The 23273-nt window shown below is 47.2% G+C and overlaps 2 protein-coding genes and 1 long non-coding RNA gene across 24 annotated transcripts in view; 1 reads left to right on the top strand and 2 right to left on the bottom strand.

The window, feature by feature from the left end:
- The window catches only part of LOC106592109 (regulator of G-protein signaling 9), a 37862-nt gene extending 24956 nt beyond the window's left edge, over window positions 1-12906 (top strand). For all 3 annotated transcript variants that reach the window (XM_082976265.1, XM_082976263.1, XM_082976264.1), the window contains 9 exons: window positions 822-884; window positions 5056-5085; window positions 5359-5420; window positions 5663-5776; window positions 6528-6643; window positions 7247-7334; window positions 7472-7610; window positions 10040-10122; window positions 11498-12906. In XM_082976265.1, the coding sequence (XP_082832391.1) occupies window positions 822-884; window positions 5056-5085; window positions 5359-5420; window positions 5663-5776; window positions 6528-6643; window positions 7247-7334; window positions 7472-7610; window positions 10040-10122; window positions 11498-11657 (855 nt within the window). In that variant the 3' untranslated portion in view covers window positions 11658-12906. The remainder of the gene's footprint in view (window positions 1-821; window positions 885-5055; window positions 5086-5358; window positions 5421-5662; window positions 5777-6527; window positions 6644-7246; window positions 7335-7471; window positions 7611-10039; window positions 10123-11497) is intronic.
- Window positions 12907-13997: 1091 nt separating this feature from the next.
- LOC106595044 (conserved oligomeric Golgi complex subunit 1) overlaps window positions 13998-23273 on the bottom strand; it is a 56027-nt gene continuing 46751 nt past the window's right edge. The window contains exons 13-17 of one of the 2 annotated variants that reach the window (XM_082976262.1): window positions 22444-22552; window positions 21100-21209; window positions 19631-19712; window positions 19141-19178; window positions 14229-14357 (exon numbers count right to left, since the gene is read on the bottom strand). In XM_082976262.1, coding sequence (XP_082832388.1) covers window positions 19170-19178; window positions 19631-19712; window positions 21100-21209; window positions 22444-22552 — 310 coding nt within the window. In that variant the 3' untranslated portion in view covers window positions 14229-14357; window positions 19141-19169. Of the gene's footprint in view, window positions 14358-19140; window positions 19179-19630; window positions 19713-21099; window positions 21210-22443; window positions 22553-23273 lie in introns of both variants that reach the window. The other variant, XM_082976261.1, reaches the window with a different exon arrangement.
- LOC145879793 (uncharacterized) lies at window positions 14368-18272 on the bottom strand. 19 transcript variants are annotated; one of them, XR_014392555.1, is made up of 3 exons: window positions 17399-18272; window positions 16501-17344; window positions 14368-16442 (listed from the first exon to the last, which is right to left on the bottom strand). It is a non-coding gene; the product is annotated as an uncharacterized LOC145879793 (long non-coding RNA). The 19 variants fall into 19 exon arrangements; XR_014392556.1 differs by having other exon boundaries at window positions 16501-17315; window positions 17399-18271; XR_014392558.1 differs by lacking the exon at window positions 17399-18272 and having other exon boundaries at window positions 14368-14769; window positions 14816-16442; window positions 16501-17389.

The following is a 23273-nucleotide window of genomic DNA, read 5'->3' as shown; positions in this document are numbered from 1 at the left end:
TCCTTACCCAGGGGTCTGTGCTCCACTTCCTTACCCACGGGTCTGTGCCCCACTTCCTTACCCAGGGGTCTGTGCTCCACTTCCTTACCCAGGGGTCTGTGCTCCACTTCCTTACCCAGGGGTCTGTGCTCCACTTCCTTACCCAGGGGTCTGTGCCCCACTTCCTTACCCAGGGGTCTGTGCTCCACTTCCTTACCCAGGGGTCTGTGCCCCACTTCCTTACCCAGGGGTCTGTGCTCCACTTCCTTACCCAGGGGTCTGTGCTCCACTTCCTTACCCAGGGGTCTGTGCTCCACTTCCTTACCCAGGGGTCTGTGCTCCACTTCCTTACCCAGGGGTCTGTGCTCCACTTCCTTACCCACTTCCTTACCCAGGGGTCTGTGCTCCACTTCCTTACCCAGGGGTCTGTGCCCCACTTCCTTACCCAGGGGTCTGTGCTCCACTTCCTTACCCAGGGGTCTGTGCCCCACTTCCTTACCCAGGGGTCTGTGCTCCACTTCCTTACCCAGGGGTCTGTGCTCCACTTCCTTACCCAGGGGGTCTGTGCTCCACTTCCTTACCCAGGGGTCTGTGCTCCACTTCCTTACCCAGGGGTCTGTGCTCCACTTCCTTACCCACTTCCTTACCCAGGGGTCTGTGCTCCACTTCCTTACCCAGGGGTCTGTGCTCCAGTTCCTTACCCAGGGGTCTGTGCTCCACTTCCTTACCCAGGGGTCTGTGCTCCAGTTCCTTACCCAGGGGTCTGTGCTCCAGACTCTGGAGATAATATGTTGAGCTACAGCACATCAGACTGACTAAACAGGTGCTTGGTGTGTCCACAGCGTCGGACACACAGTGCCATGGACTACGGGCTGGACCGTCTCATTGACCCCAATGCAGAGGAGGTAACAGGTGAGTACTGTGCTGTCTGAGACATTTCCCTTGGAAAACAGAGTGGGTCCCAAATACACCCTGTACACATATATATATATATGTATGTGTGTGTGTGTGTGTGTGTGTGTGTGTGTGTGTGTGTGTGTGTGAGAGAGAGAGAGAGAGAGAGAGAGAGAGAGAGAGAGAGAGAGAGAGAGAGAGAGAGAGAGAGAGAGAGAGAGAGAGAGAGAGAGAGAGAGAGAGAGAGAGAGAGAGAGAGAGAGAGAGAGAGAGAGAGAGAGAGAGAGAGAGAGAGAGAGAGAGAGAGAGAGAGAGAGAGAGAGAGAGAGAGAGAGAGAGAGAGAAGAGAGAGAGAGAGAGAGAGAGAGAGAGAGAGAGAGAGAGAGAGAGAGAGAGAGAGAGAGAGAGAGAGAGAGAGAGAGAGAGAGAGAGAGAGAGAGAGAGAGAGAGAGAGAGAGAGAGAGAGAGAGAGAGAGAGAGAGAGAGAGAGAGAGAGAAGATGATCAGAGAGAGAGAGAGAGAGAGACAGAGAGAGAGAGAGAATGAAGATGATCAGAGAGAGAGAATGAAGATGATCAGAGACAGAGAGAGAGAATGAAGATGATCAGAGAGAGAGAGACAGAGAGAGAGAATGAAGATGATCAGAGAGAGAGAGAGAGTCCCCTCATCCAGCTGGTCCTGGGGCTGAGTTCACAAACCTGTTCTACTAACACACTGAAGCCTTAGGACCAGAACATCCAATCAATCAGAATAAACCAAATTACAACACAGTCAAAACAAAACTACATTGCTTATTGGGAAACACAAGCACAAACACAAAGCAAAATGCAGTGCTATCTGGCCCTAAATCGACAGTACACCGTGGCTAAATATTTGACCATGGTTACTGATCAAAACCTTAGAAAAACCTTGACAAAGTACAGGCTCAGTGAGCACAGCCTTGCCATTGAGAAGGGTAGACACAGGAAAACCTGGCTCCCTGTAGAGGAAAGGCTGTGCAACCACTGCACAACAGCAGAACCTGAGACGGAGCTGCATTTCCTGACTAAATGTCAAAAATATAAAACAATTAGAGAGTGTCATTTCCCCAAATTTGAAACCCTTATTCAAGGTTTCACAGACCTCTCTGATGAGGATAGGCTACCCATCCTGTTGGGGGAGGACGCAGAGAGCTGTGGGTTGGCAGCGCACTACATTGCTGCCTGCCATAAGTTGAGGGACAGTGTCTGACAGACCAATAAACCTGCACATGTCCTCTACTGTATGATTATTGTTATTGTTGAATGTGTTGGTTATTTTGACCCTTGGTTATTGTTGTTACTGTTGTCCCGTTGACAATATTTGATTCTCATTTTTTATTTATTTTTATATTGTAAATATCCAAAATAAGCTTTGGCAATATGTATATTGTTACGTCATGCCAATAAAGCGAATTGAATTGAATTGAGAGACAGAGAGAGAGAATGAAGATGATCAGAGAGAGAGAGAGAATGAAGATGATCAGAGAGAGAGAGAGAATGAAGATGATCAGAGAGAGAGAGAGAGAGAGAGAGAGAATGAAGATAATCAGAGAGAGAGAATGAAGATAATCAGAGAGAGAGAGAGAGAGAGAATGAAGATGATCAGAGAGAGAGAGACAGAGAGAGAGAGAGAGAGAGAGAGAGAATGAAGATAATCAGAGAGAGAGAGAGAGAGAGAGAGAGAATGAAGATAATCAGAGAGAGAGAGAGAGAATGAAGATAATCAGAGAGAGAGAATGAAGATAATCAGAGAGAGAGAATGAAGATAATCAGAGAGAGTAGCTGTGCTAGAACCACCTGCTTCTCAGAGCTCTAAGAACATTACTGAGGATTAGCAGGGAGGCTACTAGAGTACAATTCTGTCTCTCTCCCTCTCTACTTCTCTCTACCTCTCTCTGTCTCTCAACCTCTCTCCCTCTCTCTCTCTCCACCTCTCTCTACCTCTCTCCCTCTCTACCTCTCTCTCTCTCCACCTCTCTCTACCTCTCTGTCTCTCAACCTCTCTCCCTCTACTTCTCTCAACCTCTCTCTCTCCCTCTCTACTTCTCTATACCTCTCTCTCTCTCCACCTCTCTCTACCTCTCAACCTCTCTCTCTCTCTACTTCTCTCTTTCTACCCCTCTCTCTCAACCTCTCTCTCTCCCTCTCTACCTCTCTCACCTCTCAACCTCTCTCTCAACCTCTCTCTCTACCTCTCTCTCTACCTCTCTCTCTACCTACTTCTCTCTTTCTACCTCTCTCAACCTCTCTCTCTCCCTCTCTACCTCTCTCTCTCTACCTCTCTCTCTCTACTTCTCTCTTTCTACCCCTCTCTCTCCCTCTCTCAACCTCTCTCTCCCTCTCTCTACTTCTCTACCCCTCTCTCTCTACCTCTCTCTCTCTTCCTCTGTCTCTCTTTCTACTTCTCTCTTTCTACCCCTCTCTCTCTCTCTCTCTCTCTCTCTCTCTCTCTTTCTCAACCTCTCTCTCTCTCTCTCTACTTCTCTACCTCTCTCTCTACTTCTCTACCTCTCTCTCTACTTCTCTACCTCTCTCTCTACCGCGATACCTCTGTGATGGGACACTGTGGTATTTCACCCAACAGATATGGAAGTTTTTGGGTTTGTTTTTGAATTCTTTGTGGGTCTGTGTAATCTGAGGGAAATATGTGTCTCTAATATGGTCATACATTGGGCAGGAGGTTAGGAACTACAGCTCAGTTTCCACCTCATTTTGTGGGCAGTTTGCTCATAGCCTGCCAGGTCTGCCTATGGCGGCCTTTCTCAATAGCAAGGCTATACTCACTGAGTCTGTACATAGTCAAAGCTTTCAACGCCACAGGCCTTTTTGGGTTGGAGGGTTTGTATTTTCTCTCTCTCTCTGCTCTTCATTTGACAGTTTGTTTTGTTGTCTCTTCCTTCAGATTCTATTCCATCTCATCCTTCACCTGTTGTCGAGAGGAGGGTTTATACACACACACACACACACACACACACACACACACACACACACACACACCTTCACTCTTTCTGCCCAAATATGCCTGTTACCATGCAGATGTATCTTCTTGTGTTGTAGCCTGTGACTGGGGTGCAGTCTGTGACTGGGGTGTAGTCTGTGACTGTGGTGCAGCCTGTGACTGGGGTGCAGCCTGTGACTGTGGTGTAGCCTGTGACTGGGGTGCAGCCTGTGACTGGGGTGTAGTCTGTGACTGTGGTGCAGCCTGTGACTGGGGTGCAGCCTGTGACTGTGGTGTAGCCTGTGACTGGGGTGCAGCCTGTGACTGGGGTGTAGCCTGTGACTGGGGTGTAGCCTGTGACTGGGGTGCAGCCTGTGACTGGGGTGTAGCCTGTGACTGGGGTGTAGCCTGTGACTGGGGTGTAGCCTGTGACTGGGGTGTAGCCTGTGACTGGGGTGCAGCCTGTGACTGGGGTGTAGCCTGTGACTGGGGTGCAGCCTGTGACTGGGGTGCAGCCTGTGACTGTGGTGTAGCCTGTGACTGGGGTGTAGCCTGTGACTGTGGTGTAGCCTGTGACTGGGGTGTAGCCTGTGACTGGGGTGTAGCCTGTGACTGTGGTGCAGCCTGTGACTGGGGTGTAGCCTCTGACTGGGCTGTAGCCTGTGACTGTGGTGCAGCCTGTGACTGGGGTGCAGCCTGTGACTGGGGTGTAGCCTGTGACTGGGGTGCAGCCTGTGACTGGGGTGTAGCCTGTGACTGGGGTGTAGCCTGTGACTGGGGTGTAGCCTGTGACTGGGGTGCAGCCTGTGACTGGGGTGTAGCCTGTGACTGGGGTGTAGCCTGTGACTGGGGTGTAGCCTGTGACTGGGGTGTAGCCTGTGACTGTGGTGCAGCCTGTGACTGGGGTGTAGCCTGTGACTGTGGTGCAGTCTGTGACTGTGGTGTAGCCTGTGACTGGGGTGTAGCCTGTGACTGGGGTGCAGTCTGTGACTGGGGTGTAGCCTGTGACGGGGTGTAGCCTGTGACTGGGGTGTAGCCTGTGACTGGGGTGCAGCCTGTGACTGGGGTGCAGTCTGTGACTGTGGTGTAGTCTGTGACTGGGGTGTAGCCTGCTTTCGAGAGGGATTGTGTGTGTGAGAGTGTGTTAGCTGTGACTTTAGATAGCAGTAGAACAGAAGAGCTCTGCCTGTAATAACAAGCTGTTCTTCTCTCATTGGTTTTCAGGTGTTAACCTTCGACATGGTCAGGAGAACTGTAAGACATCAGACATACTTCTGCACTGGAATACCTGAATAACCCAATGCCATCAGTTTATGTGTTTGTATTGAAAATAGATTAAGTACAGAAATTACAGACATATCATGTACCTCCTCTTCCTCTTCCTCTCCCCTTCCTCTGTTCTCTCCTCTTTCGTTCTCTCATTCTCACCTCTTTCCTTCTCCTTGTCTCGCCTCTCTCCTCCTCCTCCTCCTTATTTCCTCCTCTCCTCCTTATTTATCCCCCTCTATCCTCTCCTCTGCTCCCCAGAACATTTTCCTTACACAAGCCTTAATGAGGTCAGCTGTCAAATCGTCTGTGTCCCTCACAGCGTAAGTCCTTCTCAATACACTTCACCGATTCATTGATAGATTGGTTGTGTGTGGTCATTAGATTAATTAATTGAATGGCTGAATGACTGAGACCAGTAACATTAATATTGTGTTCAGAAATGGAAGACCCGTCCAAAATCAAATAATCCCCATCGTTACAGTATAATGAGTTAGAAGTTATTTTATTGTTTATATGATTATTGTTGGGATGAGAACGTTTATGTCCCCTCTGTTCTCCTTAGCTTTGTCAAGTATGTGACAACCCACCACAACCACGACCCGTTCCTGACCACCCCTGTCCCCAGCAACCCCTGGATAACGGACAGTGATGAGTTCTGGCAACTCAACTCAAGAAGGTACGTTCTGCCAACTCAACACAGGTGCACAGTTTTGCTCCGGCCCAGTAGAAATACACTTGATTCTACAGGTCAAAGTCTTGATTGAAGATCATGATGATTTCATTTCTCTCTCTCTCTCTCGCTCTCTCCCCCCTCTCTCTCTCTCTCTCCCCCTCTCCTCCCCCCTCTCTCTCTCCCTCTCCTCCCCCTCCCTCTCCTCTCTCTCCCTCTCCTCCCCCTCCCTCTCCTCTCTCTCTCTCTCTCTCCTCCCCCCTCTCCCCCTCTCTCTCTCCTCCCTTCTCTCTCTCTCTCCTCCCCCCTGTCTCCTCCCCCTCTTCTCTTTCTCTCTCTCCTCCCCCCCTCCTCTCCCCCTCTTCTCTCTCTCTCCTCCCCTCCTCTCCCTCTCTCCTCTCCCTCTCTCCTCCCCCTCTTCTCTCTCTCTCCTCCTCTCTCTCTCTCTCTCCCTCTCCTCCCCCTCCCTCCCTCTCCTCCTCTCTCTCTCTCCTCCCCCTCTTCTCCCCTCTCCCCCTCTCTCTCCCCCTCCTCTCCCCCTCTTCTCTCTCTCTCTCCTCCCCTCTCTCTCCCCCTCCTCTCTCTCTCTCTCTCTCTCTCCTCCCCTCCTCTCCCTCTCTCCTCCCCCTCTCTCCTCCCCCTCTCTCCCTCTCTCCTCCCCCTCTCTCCCTCTCTCCTCCCCCACTTCTCTCTCTCTCTCCCTCCCCCGTCTCCCTCTCTCCTCTCCCTCTCCTCTCTCTCCCCCTCTCTTCATCAGTGTGGACATCCCCACTAAGTTGAGTGTGGAACGTTGGGTCTTGAGCTTCTGGGAGCTGATCAGTGACCCACGAGGCAGAGTCGACTTCAAGCTCTTCCTCAAGAAGGAGCACAGTGGTCAGTACACACACACACACACTGTTTCCTTACACAAGCCCTAATGAGGTCAGAGGTCAAATCGCTCCCGAGTGGCACAGCGGTCTAAGGCACTGCATCTCAGTGCTAAAGGCGGTGCTACAGACCCTGGTTCCATCCTGGGCTGTATCACAACCGGCCGTGATCGGGAGTCGGGCGGCGCACAATTGGCCCAGCGTCGTCCGGGTCTGGCCGGGGTGGGCCGTCATTATGAAATAAGAATTTGTTCTTAACTGACTTGTTAAATAAAGGTACAATAAAAACACACATCGTTCTCAATTCCTTTTTCCTCAATTCCTTGTGTCCTCTTTCCTTGCCTCCTCAAAGCATACTGGGTGGAAAGATGAATAGTTCCTCCAACAGAGGGCGCAAGGGAGGAAAGATTAATCCCAAATGGAACCCTATGTAGTGCACTACATAGGGAATATGGAGCCATTTCATTTAGGATGCACCCTACGGTTTACCTTGCATGCTGTGGTATGCAGCTCAGCTAACCTGGCATTTCAACTAACCACACGTACGTGTGTGTGTGTGTGTGTGTGTGTGTGTGTGTGTGTGTGTGTGTGTGTGTGTGCGCGCGCGCAGCGGAGAACATGGCGTTCTACGAGGCAGCTGAGGAGATGAGGTGGGGAGCAGCGTCTGCCATTCCAGAGAAATCCCAGTTCATCTTCAAGTGAGTTACACTGGAGAACGTGTGACAGAGAGAGTTGCATCTTGGTTTTTAACCTGTGTGTGTGTGTGTGTGTGTGTGTGTGTGTGTGTGTGTGTGTGTGTGTGTGTGTGTGTGTGTGTGTGTGTGTGTGTGTGTAGCACCTTTCTGAAACCGGGAGCTCCTCGATGGATCAACATTGATGGTCGTACCATGGGGCTGACAGTGAAGGGCCTGGTTGTTCCTCACCGATACGTCCTCGACGCCGCCCAGACACACATCTTCCTGCTCATGAAGAAGGTGTGTGTGGTATTATTCCCTCCAAACAGAGGGCTCAGGCTTATTCACCCACCAGCATAGTTCACTGAACTACCTCGTTAACACAACTAACGCACATTAAACTAAGGTTAGCAGGATAATATAAAGTCATTTGTCATAACGCACAGCCGGAACGCCAGATTGTGTGTCCGTTTCATAACGTCAGAATGAAGAATTGGTTCAACTCAGAAGTTTGTAGTAAGTAAGAAGTATTTGTAAAGTTTGTAGTAAGTAAGAAGTATTTGTAAAGTTTGTAGTAAGTAAGAAGTATTTGTAAAGTTTGTAGTAACTAAGAAGTATTTGTAAAGTTTGTAGTAACTAAGAAGTATTTGTAAAGTTTGTAGTAAGTAAGAAGTATTTGTAAAGTTTGTAGTAAGTAAGAAGTATTTGTAAAGTTTGTAGTAACTAAGAAGTATTTGTAAAGTTTGTAGTAAGTAAGAAGTATTTGTAAAGTTTGTAGTAAGTAAGAAGTATTTGTAAAGTTTGTAGTAAGTAAGAAGTATTTGTAAAGTTTGTAGTAAGTAAGGAGTATTTGGGTGCCGGGTTCCAAAGGAAAACCCTTCACTCACTGAAATATTATTTTACTTTTTTGTGTCTTTTTTTTTAGCAGCAGAGGTGCTGCAAATAAAATACATTAAAACTTCAAGGTTTTATAATGTCCCCTCCTCTGTCTCTGTCCCAGGATACCTTCTACCGTTACCTCAAGTCTCCTGTCCACAAAGACATATTTTATAATGTCCCCTTCTCTGTCTCTGTCCCAGGATACCTTCTACCGTTACCTCAAGTCTCCTGTCCACAAAGACATATTTTATAATGTCTCCTCCTCTGTCTCTGTCCCAGGATACCTTCTACCGTTACCTCAAGTCTCCTGTCCATAAAGACATATTTTATAATGTCCCCTCCTCTGTCTCTGTCCCAGGATACCTTCTACCGTTACCTCAAGTCTCCTGTCCACAAAGACATATTTTATAATGTCTCCTCCTCTGTCTCTGTCCCAGGATACCTTCTACCGTTACCTCAAGTCTCCTGTCCACAAAGACATATTTTATAATGTCCCCTTCTCTGTCTCTGTCCCAGGATACCTTCTACCGTTACCTCAAGTCTCCTGTCCACAAAGACATATTTTATAATGTCTCCTCCTCTGTCTCTGTCCCAGGATACCTTCTACCGTTACCTCAAGTCTCCTGTCCATAAAGACATATTTTATAATGTCCCCTCCTCTGTCTCTGTCCCAGGATACCTTCTACCGTTACCTCAAGTCTCCTGTCCACAAAGACATATTTTATAATGTCTCCTCCTCTGTCTCTGTCCCAGGATACCTTCTACCGTTACCTCAAGTCTCCTGTCCACAAAGACATATTTTATAATGTCTCCTCCTCTGTCTCTGTCCCAGGATACCTTCTACCGTTACCTCAAGTCTCCGGTCCATAAAGACATATTTTATAATGTCTCCTCCTCTGTCTCTGTCCCAGGATACCTTCTACCGTTACCTCAAGTCTCCTGTCCATAAAGACATATTTTATAATGTCCCCCCTGTCTCTGTCCCAGGATACCTTCTACCGTTACCTCAAGTCTCCGGTCCACAAAGACATATTTTATAATGTCTCCTCCTCTGTCTCTGTCCCAGGATACCTTCTACCGTTACCTCAAGTCTCCGGTCCACAAAGACATATTTTATAATGTCCCCTCCTCTGTCTCTGTCCCAGGATACCTTCTACCGTTACCTCAAGTCTCCGGTCCACAAAGACATATTTTATAATGTCCCCTCCTCTGTCTCTGTCCCAGGATACCTTCTACCGTTACCTCAAGTCTCCGGTCCACAAAGACATATTTTATAATGTCCCCCCTGTCTCTGTCCCAGGATACCTTCTACCGTTACCTCAAGTCTCCGGTCCACAAAGACATATTTTATAATGTCCCCTCCTCTGTCTCTGTCCCAGGATACCTTCTACCGTTACCTCAAGTCTCCTGTCCACAAAGACATATTTTATAATGTCTCCTCCTCTGTCTCTGTCCCAGGATACCTTCTACCGTTACCTCAAGTCTCCTGTCCACAAAGACATATTTTATAATGTCCCCTCCTCTGTCTCTGTCCCAGGATACCTTCTACCGTTACCTCAAGTCTCCGGTCCACAAAGACATATTTTATAATGTCCCCCCTGTCTCTGTCCCAGGATACCTTCTACCGTTACCTCAAGTCTCCGGTCCACAAAGACATATTTTATAATGTCCCCTCCTCTGTCTCTGTCCCAGGATACCTTCTACCGTTACCTCAAGTCTCCTGTCCACAAAGACATATTTTATAATGTCTCCTCCTCTGTCTCTGTCCCAGGATACCTTCTACCGTTACCTCAAGTCTCCTGTCCACAAAGACATATTTTATAATGTCTCCTCCTCTGTCTCTGTCCCAGGATACCTTCTACCGTTACCTCAAGTCTCCGGTCCATAAAGACATGCAGAAGAGGGCTCTGGTCCCGGCGCCTCACGTCTTCACGTAAGACGCTGCAGGATATTCTGCACCCACACAATATCTTTGTTTATTGGACTGAAACATTACCCTGTCTCTACCCAGCCATCTCCAGACAGTTTATAGAGCTAGCATCATGTGTTGTTGTTGCATCATTCTCCTTTTACAAGAGACATTCAGCTGGTCTTGGAGGATCATGGAAATTCAAGAACAGCAGTGGTCTTGATGTGCAATATGAGTCTGATCATCTACACTCACCTCTTTTCTCCTCCCCTTCCTCCTCTCTCTCACCGCCCCTTCTCCTTCCTCCTCTCTCTCACCGCCCCTTCTCCTTCCTCCTCTCTCTCACCGCCCCTTCTCCTTCCTCCTCTCTCTCACCGCCCCTTCTCCTTCCTCCTCTCTCTCACCGCCCCTTCTCCTTCCTCCTCTCTCTCACCGCCCCTTCTCCTTCCTCCTCTGTCTCACCGCCCCTTCTCCTTCCTCCTCTGTCTCACCGCCCCTTCTCCTTCCTCCTCTCTCACCGCCCCTTCTCCTTCCTCCTCTCTCTCACCGCCCCTTCTCCTTCCTCCTCTCTCTCACCGCCCCTTCTCCTTCCTCCTCTCTCTCACCGCCCCTTCTCCTTCCTCCTCTCTCTCACCGCCCCTTCTCCTTCCTCCTCTCTCTCACCGCCCCTTCTCCTTCCTCCTCTCTCTCACCGCCCCTTCTCCTTCCTCCTCTCTCTCACCGCCCCTTCTCCTTCCTCCTCTCTCTCACCGCCCCTTCTCCTTCCTCCTCTCTCTCACCGCCCCTTCTCCTTCCTCCTCTCTCTCACCGCCCCTTCTCCTTCCTCCTCTCTCTCACCGCCCCTTCTCCTTCCTCCTCTCTCTCACCGCCCCTTCTCCTTCCTCCTCTCTCTCACCGCCCCTTCTCCTTCCTCCTCTCTCTCACCGCCCCTTCTCCTTCCTCCTCTCTCTCACCGCCCCTTCCCCTTCCTCCTCTCTCACCGCCCCTTCCCCTTCCTCCTCTCTCTCACCGCCCCTTCTCCTTCCTCCTCTCTCTCACCGCCCCTTCTCCTTCCTCCTCTCTCTCACCGCCCCTTCTCCTTCCTCCTCTCTCTCACCGCCCCTTCTCCTTCCTCCTCTCTCTCACCGCCCCTTCTCCTTCCTCCTCTCTCTCACCGCCCCTTCTCCTTCCCCCTCTCTGTCTCTCACCGCCCCTTCCCCCTCTGTCTCTCTCACCGCCCCTTCTCTCTCTCTCCCCCCTCTGTCTCTCTCACCGCCCCTTCTCTCTCTCTTCCCCCTCTCTCGCTCTCTTCCCCCCCTCTGTCTCTCTCACCGCCCCTTCTCTCTCTCTTCCCCCTCTCTCGCTCTCTTCCCCCCTCTCTGTCTCTCACCGCCCCTTCTCTCTCTTCCCTCCTCTCCAGTGATGCCCAGCTGGAGGCCAATGTGAGGAATCGTAACCCAGGCATCAGCCCCATCCTGCTGTGGCAGCAGGAGGAGGAGGAGAAGGCAGCAGCAGCTGCTGCTGCCAGGCCAATTGACGTCAAAGCCATGGTGGCCACCAACAAGCTGGACAGGAAGTAGAGAGCCCAGGGCATCATGGGAAATGGAGTTTAATACACACACTGTTGTTCATCTAATATATATTTGGTTTCCATGGAGATGGTGTTACATAGGACTACTTAATGTCCTAAATAATGGACATATTAGTTATTGTTTTAATGGAGATATTGGTTATTGTTTTAATGGAGATATTGGTATTGTATAGAATCATTTATGTCCTCGACAACTGATGTCAAGCCAGTACGGATTGGTTGATTGAGGGAAATAAGCTATTGGCTGTTGAGTACCTGTGTAGCGTTAAGGCCAGTTACTGTACTAAGAATGAATCTGCTGACCAGATGATAAAAAGCTACTTCAGTTCAGATGGACAGGGACAGGGGACAGGACCGTCTGTAGGGGCCCTCTGCTGCACTGGAGACATATATACACCTGGAAGAGCCACAAATGGAACGTGAAGAGGAACATGACTGTTAGAAGGAAATGGAAGCCAGAGATAGATTACAGTTGTTACCAGTCTACAACTAGATAGATAAGTTGTTACCAGTCTGCAACTAGATAGATTACAGTTGTTACCAGTCTACAACTAGATAGATAAGTTGTTACCAGTCTACAACTAGATAGATAAGTTGTTACCAGTCTACAACTAGATAGATTACAGTTGTTACCAGTCTGCAACTAGATAGATTACAGTTGTTACCAGTCTACAACTAGATAGATTACAGTTGTTACCAGTCTGCAACTAGATAGATTACAGTTGTTACCAGTCTACAACTAGATAGATTACAGTTGTTACCAGTCTACAACTAGATAGATTACAGTTGTTACCAGTCTACAACTAGATAGATTACAGTTGTTACCAGTCTACAACTAGATAGATTACAGTTGTTACCAGTCTACAACTAGATAGATTACAGTTGTTACCAGTCTACAAAATGTATTTTATATTTGTAAGTCTCACATGTCCCATACCTCTGTAGGTGGTGTATTGTTCATATGTATTTTGCATCATTTGTCTGTCTGTCTGTTTCTACAACACTACTATGTCAAAGCTGAACCTGTCTACACACTCCTGTCTGTCTGTCAGTGTATAGAACATGTTGTCTGTCTGTCTGTCAGTGTATAGAACATGTTGTCTGTCTGTCTGTCAGTGTATAGAACATGTTGTCTGTCTGCAGGCCGACGTTTTGTTTCCCTCTACCTCTGTTCTGATAATCCGGTCTCCGACACAATTATTATAAAATATGTAATAAAACCATAATCCTTTTATGAACCTGCTGCTTCTGAATATTGCTAATGTGTCTGTATGTACTGTCTGTATGTGTGTGTACTATCTGTATGTGTGTGTACTGTCTGTATGTGTGTGTACTGTCTGTATGTACTGTCTGTATGTGTGTGTACTGTCTGTATGTGTGTGTACTGTCTGTATGTACTGTCTGTATGTGTGTGTACTGTCTGTATGTACTGTCTGTATGTGTGTGTACTGTCTGTATGTGTGTGTACTGTCTGTATGTGTGTGTACTGTCTGTATGTGTGTACTGTCTGTATGTGTACTGTCTGTATGTGTGTACTGTCTGTATGTACTGTCTGTATGTGTGTGTACTGTCTGTATGTGTGTGTACTGTCTGTATGTGTGTGTACTGTCTGTATGTGTGTGTACTGTCTGTATGTGTGTGTACTGTCTGTATGTACTGTCTGTATGTGTGTGTACTGTCTGTATGTGTGTGTACTGTCTGTATGTGTGTGTACTGTCTGTATGTGTGTGTACTGTCTATGTGTGTACTGTCTGTATGTGTACTGTCTGTATGTGTGTGTACTGTCTGTATGTGTGTACTGTCTGTATGTACTGTCTGTATGTGTGTGTACTGTCTGTATGTGTGTGTACTGTCTGTATGTGTGTGTACTGTCTGTATGTGTGTGTACTGTCTGTATGTGTGTGTACTGTCTGTATGTGTGTGTACTGTCTGTATGTACTGTCTGTATGTGTGTGTACTGTCTGTATGTGTGTGTACTGTCTGTATGTGTGTGTACTGTCTGTATGTGTGTGTACTGTCTGTATGTGTGTGTACTGTCTATGTGTGTACTGTCTGTATGTGTACTGTCTGTATGTGTGTGTACTGTCTGTATGTGTGTACTGTCTGTATGTACTGTCTGTATGTGTGTGTACTGTCTGTATGTGTGTGTACTGTCTGTATGTACTGTCTGTATGTGTGTGTACTGTCTGTATGTGTGTGTACTGTCTGTATGTGTGACTATCCTCACCTGTCTCCAGTCTTAGCAGCAGGGCCCAGACGGTGGTCAGGTATATACTAAAACATTATCTAGCTCCACTATATTCATTAAATAAATCACACAACAGTCTCATTAATAATCTGTTCAAACTGTATTATTGATCCATATATTCTAACCGTCTCTGTACATTACAAGGTGTTTAAAGAATACAACAGTAGTCACACTCCTTATTTGGGGTCAGTGTTAAATGGCACCCTATTCCCTATGTAGTGGGAATAGTTCCCATAGGTGCTGGTCAAAAGCAGTGCACTATATAGTGGGAATAGAGAGTGTCATTAAGGACATAGCCCCTTATTTTGACATGCCAGACAGCCAGCCCAGCTTGAATAGCGACGGAGGCGCCACCGGCTCCTCATCCTGATTGGCTAGCTGTCTGAACAGGTTGCCAGGGCGGGAGGTGTCGTCATGGGAGGGTTTAGAGGTGGGTGAGGCCTATAGGAGGGGAGAGAGAAATGGAGGAGAGGATTTAAACAACATATGGGGTGAATTACTTAACAGTCAGAACTTGGTGATGTTCATTAGGCACTATACAGAAGATAACATTTTAAACTGAAGTGAAATAGAGAGAGACTACCTGAACTGAGAGAGACTACCTGAACTGAGAGAGACTACCTGAACTGAGAGAAATAGAGAGAGACTACCTGAACTGAGAGAAATAGAGAGAGACTACCTGAACTGAGAGAAATAGGGAGAGACTACCTGAACTGAGAGAAATAGGGAGAGACTACCTGAACTGAGAGAAATAGAGAGAGACTACCTGAACTGAGAGAAATAGGGAGAGACTACCTGAACTGAGAGAAATAGAGAGAGACTACCTGAACTGAGAGAAATAGGGAGAGACTACCTGAACTGAGAGAAATAGAGAGAGACTACCTGAACTGAGAGACTACCTGAACTGAGAGAAATAGGGAGAGACTACCTGAACTGAGAGAAATAGGGAGAGACTACCTGAACTGAGAGAAATAGAGAGAGACTACCTGAACTGAGAGAAATAGAGAGAGACTACCTGAACTGAGAGAAATAGGGAGAGACTACCTGAACTGAGAGAAATAGGGAGAGACTACCTGAACTGAGAGAAATAGAGAGAGACTACCTGAACTGAGAGAAATAGGGAGAGACTACCTGAACTGAGAGAAATAGGGAGAGACTACCTGAACTGAGAGAAATAGGGAGAGACTACCTGAACTGAGAGAAATAGGGAGAGACTACCTGAACTGAGAGAAATAGGGAGAGACTACCTGAACTGAGAGAAATAGGGAGAGACTACCTGAACTGAGAGAAATAGAGAGAGACTACCTGAACTGAGAGAAATAGAGAGAGACTACCTGAACTGAGAGAAATAGGGAGAGACTACCTGAACTGAGAGAAATAGGGAGAGACTACCTGAACTGAGAGAAATAGGGAGAGACTACCTGAACTGAGAGAAATAGAGAGAGACTACCTGAACTGAGAGAAATAGAGAGAGACTACCTGAACTGAGAGAAATAGAGAGAGACTACCTGAACTGAGAGACTACCTGAACTGAGAGAAATAGAGAGAGACTACCTGAACTGAGGGAAATAGAGAGAGACTACCTGAACTGAGAGAAATAGAGAGAGACTACCTGAACTGAGAGAGACTACCTGAACTGAGAGAGACTACCTGAACTGAGAGAAATAGAGAGAGACTACCTGAACTGAGAGAAATAGAGAGAGACTACCTGAACTGAGAGAAATAGGGAGAGACTACCTGAACTGAGAGAGACTACCTGAACTGAGAGAAATAGAGAGAGACTACCTGAACTGAGAGAAATAGAGAGAGACTACCTGAACTGAGAGAAATAGGGAGAGACTACCTGAACTGAGAGAGACTACCTGAACTGAGAGAAATAGAGAGAGACTACCTGAACTGAGAGAAATAGAGAGACTACCTGAACTGAGAGAAATAGAGAGAGACTACCTGAACTGAGAGAAATAGGGAGAGACTACCTGAACTGAGAGAAATAGGGAGAGACTACCTGAACTGAGAGAGACTACCTGAACTGAGAGAAATAGAGAGAGACTACCTGAACTGAGAGAAATAGAGAGAGACTACCTGAACTGAGAGAAATAGGGAGAGACTACCTGAACTGAGAGAAATAGGGAGAGACTACCTGAACTGAGAGAAAGAGAGAGAGACTACCTGAACTGAGAGAAATAGGGAGAGACTACCTGAACTGAGAGAGACTACCTGAACTGAGAGAAATAGAGAGAGACTACCTGAACTGAGAGAAATAGAGAGAGACTACCTGAACTGAGAGAAATAGAGAGAGACTACCTGAACTGAGAGAAATAGGGAGAGACTACCTGAACTGAGAGAGACTACCTGAACTGAGAGAAATAGAGAGAGACTACCTGAACTGAGAGAAATAGAGAGAGACTACCTGAACTGAGAGAAATAGAGAGAGACTACCTGAACTGAGAGAAATAGGGAGAGACTACCTGAACTGAGAGAAATAGGGAGAGACTACCTGAACTGAGAGAAATAGGGAGAGACTACCTGAACTGAGAGAAATAGGGAGAGACTACCTGAACTGAGGGAAATAGAGAGAGACTACCTGAACTGAGAGAAATAGAGAGAGACTACCTGAACTGAGAGAAATAGAGAGAGACTACCTGAACTGAGAGAAATAGAGAGAGACTACCTGAACTGAGAGAAATAGAGAGAGACTACCTGAACTGAGAGAAATAGGGAGAGACTACCTGAACTGAGAGAAATAGAGAGAGACTACCTGAACTGAGAGACTACCTGAACTGAGAGAAATAGAGAGAGACTACCTGAACTGAGAGAAATAGAGAGAGACTACCTGAACTGAGAGAAATAGAGAGAGACTACCTGAACTGAGAGAAATAGAGAGAGACTACCTGAACTGAGAGAAATAGAGAGAGACTACCTGAACTGAGAGAAATAGAGAGAGACTACCTGAACTGAGAGAAATAGGGAGAGACTACCTGAACTGAGAGAAATAGGGAGAGACTACCTGAACTGAGAGAAATAGAGAGAGACTACCTGAACTGAGAGAAATAGGGAGAGACTACCTGAACTGAGAGAAATAGAGAGAGACTACCTGAACTGAGAGACTACCTGAACTGAGAGAAATAGAGAGAGACTACCTGAACTGAGAGAAATAGGGAGAGACTACCTGAACTGAGAGAAATAGAGAGAGACTACCTGAACTGAGAGAAATAGAGAGAGACTACCTGAACTGAGAGAAAGAGAGAGACTACCTGAACTGAGAGAAATAGGGAGAGACTACCTGAACTGAGAGAAATAGGGAGAGACTACCTGAACTGAGAGAAATAGGGAGAGACTACCTGAACTGAGAGAAATAGAGAGAGACTACCTGAACTGAGAGAAATAGGGAGAGACTACCTGAACTGAGAGAAATAGAGAGAGACTACCTGAACTGAGAGAAAGAGAGAGACTACCTGAACTGAGAGAAAGAGAGAGACTACCTGAACTGAGAGAAATAGGGAGAGACTACCTGAACTGAGAGAAATAGAGAGAGACTACCTGAACTGAGAGAAATAGGGAGACTACCTGAACTGAGAGAAAGAGAGAGAGACTACCTGAACTGAGAGAAAGAGAGAGAGACTACCTGAACTGAGAGAAAGAGAGAGAGACTACCTGAACTAATGTTTTCCATTCTGTGCGTGACATGAACAGGACCCTGGCTTCATGTCCTTGTCTCCTCCCTAATAGCAAGGAAGCTGGTCGGCTTCCTTTGTTTTGTTTATTCAGATCAGTGCAGATGAAGGCGAGGAGACAATGAGAGGAAGCCACGTCAGAGTATTGAGATGCACCCCCATGGAAAATTGATGTGAAAACACTCGCTGTTTGTCTGGTCACAGATATGGTTTGGAATGGTGTGAGGCAGGGTGGAGGTCAATTCCACCTCAATACAAAATCAGTTGAGGAGAATCAAAAAATCCTCTTAGATAAAAATAGGAACATTGCCAATTCATGAATGGAATATGAAATTGACTGCAGATCCCGGCAGACAGCATGAAACCAGGTTAGCCGTCAGCAAAACCCACAGGGCTCAAAAACAGCATACTATACAGGGAATAGGATGGCATTGAGGACGCAGCTCACATGTTCTTGTTAGTTAGCGATCTGAGGCAACATCAAATCAAACCGAAACCACGTTAAAAACCATACGCAGGAGAAATAGAAGTTAGCTTAGTACACTGCAAACCCTCCACTGCAAAAACACTTAAGGGCACGTAAAATATAACTTACTAAAGATAGATAACTAAACACACTAAACACACACACACTAAAGAGATACCACCACACACACACACACTAAAGATACCACACACACACACACTAAAGATACCACCACACACACACTAAAGATACCACCACACACACACTAAAGACATACCACCACACACACACTAAAGACACCACCACACACACACTAAAGATACCACCACACACACACTAAAGACATACCACCACACACACACTAAAGACATACCACCACACACACACACACTAAAGATACCACCACACACACACTAAAGACATACCACCACACACACACTAAAGATACCACCACACACACACTAAAGATACCACCACACACACACTAAAGACATACCACCACACACACACTAAAGACATACCACCACACACACACACACTAAAGATACCACCACACACACACACACTAAAGATACCACCACACACACACTAAAGATACCACCACACACACACTAAAGACACCACCACACACACACACACTAAAGATACCACCACACACACACACACTAAAGACATACCACCACACACACACTAAAGATACCACCACACACACACTAAAGACATACCACCACACACACACTAAAGACATACCACCACACACACACACACTAAAGATACCACCACACACACACACACTAAAGATACCACCACACACACACTAAAGATACCACCACACACACACTAAAGATACCACCACACACACACTAAAGATACCACCACACACACACTAAAGATACCACCACACACACACTAAAGATACCACCACACACACACTAAAGATACCACCACACACACACTAAAGATACCACCACACACACACTAAAGATACCACCACACACACACTAAAGATACCACCACACACACACACACACACACACACACACACACACACACACACACACACACCACACACACACACAATGACCTGTTGCTGCTGTCCTGGGTCTGTTGCCCTCAAAACAGCTGGAAATGCAGACATAAAACATCATGATACATATCGTAGGAAATCAACAGAAATGGCCGTGGCTAAAAAACACCATTCTACTGAAACTTGAGGTGAGGTTGAAATTCATACAGGCAGGCTAATATGAAAACCTCAGCTATACATTCAACCTCAGACCCCGTCCTCCCCCAACACCCCCCACACCCCCAACAACCCCCTGTCCTCCCCCAACACCCCCCATCCTCCCCCAACACCCCCCATCCTCCCCCAACACCCCCCACACCCCCCGTCCTCCCCCCACACCCCCCCATCCTCCCCCAACACCCCCCGTCCTCCCCCCACACCCCCCCATCCTCCCCCCCGTCCTCCCCCTCCTCAACACCCCCCATCACCCCCCCATCCTCCCCCATCCTCCCCCATCCTCCCCCCTCCTCCCCCACACCCCGTCCGTCCGTCAGTCCGTGTGACTCACCAGTGGGCGTGTGATGTCAGTTCCCTGTGTGGAGGACTTGGTTTTACGGGTGTTGGTCATGCTCAGAGGTAACAGCCCAAACCTGGAGAACAGAGACAGGACACTGGGTTAAAATACTTCTGGACCTGTAGCCTATTCTAACCTGGAGAACAGAGACAGGGCACTGGGTTAAAATACTTCTGGACCTGTAGCCTATTCTAACCTGGAGAACAGAGACAGGATTCTAACCTGGAGAACAGAGACAGGGCACTGGGTTAAAATACTTCTGGACCTGTAGCCTATTCTAACCTGGAGAACAGAGACAGGGCACTGGGTTAAAATACTTCTGGACCTGTAGCCTATTCTAACCTGGAGAACAGAGACAGGGCACTGGGTTAAAATACTTCTGGACCTGTAGCCTATTCTAACCTGGAGAACAGAGACAGGGCACTGGGTTAAAATACTTCTGGACCTGTAGCCTATTCTAACCTGGAGAACAGAGACAGGGCACTGGGTTAAAATACTTCTGGACCTGTAGCCTATTCTAACCTGGAGAACAGAGACAGGGCACTGGGTTAAAATACTTCTGGACCTGTAGCCTATTCTAACCTGGAGAACAGAGACAGGGCACTGGGTTAAAATACTTCTGGACCTGTAGCCTATTCTAACCTGGAGAACAGAGACAGGGCACTGGGTTAAAATACTTCTGGACCTGTAGCCTATTCTAACCTGGAGAACAGAGACAGGGCACTGGGTTAAAATACTTCTGGACCTGTAGCCTATTCTAACCTGGAGAACAGAGCCAGGGAACTGGGTTAAAATACTTCTGGACCTGTAGCCTATAGACAGGGTACTGGGCTAAAACACTTCTGGACCTGTAGCCTATTCATAAGGCATCTCAGTGTAGAAGTGCTGGTCTAGGATCAGGTCCACCTGTCCATGTAATCTAAAAGGACCAGTATTCAGTCATAGAGCTGGTCTAGGATCAGGTCCCCCTGTCCATGTAATGTAAAAGGACCAGTATTCAGTCATAGAGCTGGTCTAGGATCAGGTCCCCCCTGTCCATGTAATGTAAAAGGACCAGTATTCAGTCATAGAGCTGGTCTAGGATCAGGTCCCCCCTGTCCATGTAATCTAAAAGGACCAGTATTCAGTCATAGAGCTGGTCTAGGATCAGGTCCCCCCTGTCTATGTAATCTAAAAGGACCAGTATTCAGTCATAGAGCTGGTCTAGGATCAGGTCCACCTGTCCATGTAATCTAAAAGGACCAGTATTCAGTCAGAGCTGGTCTAGGATCAGGTCCCCCCTGTCCATGTAATGTAAAATCTAAAAGGACCAGTATTCAGAGTCATAGACTAGGAGTGCTAGTCTAGGATCAGGTCCCACCTGTCCAGTGATCCAATATCAGAACTCCTATTCAGAGAGACTTTTTAATGAATATGGGTCCTGGTGTGTGTGTGGGTGTGTGTGTGTGGGTGCGTGTTGTCACCTGATCTGGGTGCTGGCCAGTGGCAGGATGTTGTAGGGTTCCTGAGAGCCCACGCTGTTACCACGGGAAACAAACTGCTTCTCTGTCCCCGTCAACAACCCCAACAACACCTGGAACAACACAACATTAACACAGTGTTTGGAATGGGGACATTTAAAGTGAATTAAGTCATTAACACAAGGCTTTGCATATCGCTATATTTCCCCTGTGTGTAACACACAACTTCCAGTGTTGTGGTTGTACAGGATGTGAGTTGATGGTCACTAGACTTCATGTCTTCCAGTGTTGTGGTAGTTCAGGATGTGAGTTGATGGTCACCAGACTCCATGTCTTCCAGTGTTGTGGTAGTTCAGGATGTGAGTTGATGGTCACTAGACTCCATGTCTTCCAGTGTTGTGGTAGTTCAGGATGTGAGTTGATGGTCACTAGACTTCATGTCTTCCAGTGTTGTGGTTGTACAGGATGTGAGTTGATGGTCACTAGACTTCATGTCTTCCAGTGTTGTGGTTGTACAGGATGTGAGTTGATGGTCACTAGACTCCATGTCTTCCAGTGTTGTGGTTGTACAGGATGTGTGTTGATGGTCACTAGACTCCATGTCTTCCAGTGTTGTGGTTGTACAGGATGTGAGTTGATGGTCACTAGACTCCATGTCTTCCAGTGTTGTGGTAGTTCAGGATGTGAGTTGATGGTCACTAGACTCCATGTCTTCCAGTGTTGTGGTTGTACAGGATGTGAGTTGATGGTCACTAGACTCCATGTCTTCCAGTGTTGTGGTAGTTCAGGATGTGAGTTGATGGTCACCAGACTTCATGCTGTATGTTATGGATTGTTGTCATATCTGATGCTAGTGACTTGACGTCAGACTGGAGGATTGTTATTGTATTCTGTAACACTGTGATCTGTAGCAGCTGACAAAGCTGTTCAGACATGCTACAAGCCTCTCAGCTGGTGTTTCCAGAACATTTGGTGCTGGTGTCATGATATAAGAGCCTTCTCAGAGAAGGCCAAGTTGGACATTTTCTCTGTTACTATCAACCATTTCTCTCTTTCTTTTGTTGACCTGGAACTTCCCTTTAACAATGTTATTACAACATTATCACAATGATAGCACAACAATGTTAACACAACCAAAACACCACAATCGAACAATATAACACATCACAACGTTAACACAACATCTGAATCCCCAACAGCACCTCAGAGAGCTACAAATTGTGACCAAAGTTACCGAACGATCAATACACAGTGGATAACCCAGGATAACCCTACTGTACACTGACTATCATGATTTATTTTAGTCTCCAATCACGTTAGAGTGTCAGGGGGTGGGGCCATTCGTACCGAACTCCTCTGTGATAGGCGGTTGAGGTTGCTGTTGAATGGCGGCATGAACACATCCAGGTCAAAGGGGTCAATGTAGCTCTCCAGCGAATCACACACCTGCTGGACCCTGTAACATACAGAGAAACCAGGATGTTACTGAACCCTGTAACATACAGAGAAACCAGGATGTTACTGGACCCTGTAACATACAGAGAGACCAGGGGGTTACTGAACCCTGTAACATACAGAGAAACCAAGGGGTTACTGAACCCTGTAATATACAGAGAGACCAGGATGTTACTGTAACATACAGAGAGACCAGGATGTTACTGTAACATACAGAGAGACTAGGGGGTTACTGTAACATACAGATAGACCAGGGGGTTACTGAACCCTGTAACATACAGAGACCAGGGGGTTACTGTAACATACAGAGAGACCAGGATGTTACTGTAACATACAGAGAGACCAGGGAGTTACTGTAACATACAGAGAGACTAGGGGGTTACTGTAACATACAGAGAGACCAGGGGGTTACTGAACCCTGTAACATACAGAGACCAGGGGGTTACTGGACCCTGTAACATACAGAGAGACCAGGATGTTACTGTAACATACAGAGAGACCAGGGGGTTACTGGACCCTGTAACATACAGAGACCAGGGGGTTACTGTAACATACAGAGAGACCAGGATGTTACTGTAACATACAGAGAGACCAGGGGGTTACTGGACCCTGTAACATACAGGGAGACCAGGGGGTTACTGGACCCTGTAACATACAGAGAGACCAGGGGGTTACTGGACCCTGTAACATACAGAGAGACCAGGGGGTTACTGGACCCTGTA

Source organism: Salmo salar, chromosome 06 (assembly GCF_965601325.2).
Source record: "Salmo salar chromosome 06, fSalSal1, whole genome shotgun sequence".
NCBI classification, from domain to species: Eukaryota; Metazoa; Chordata; class Actinopteri; order Salmoniformes; family Salmonidae; genus Salmo; species Salmo salar.
The sequence above is the reverse complement of the archived record's forward strand: the minus strand, read 5'-3'. Positions and strand labels throughout refer to the sequence as shown.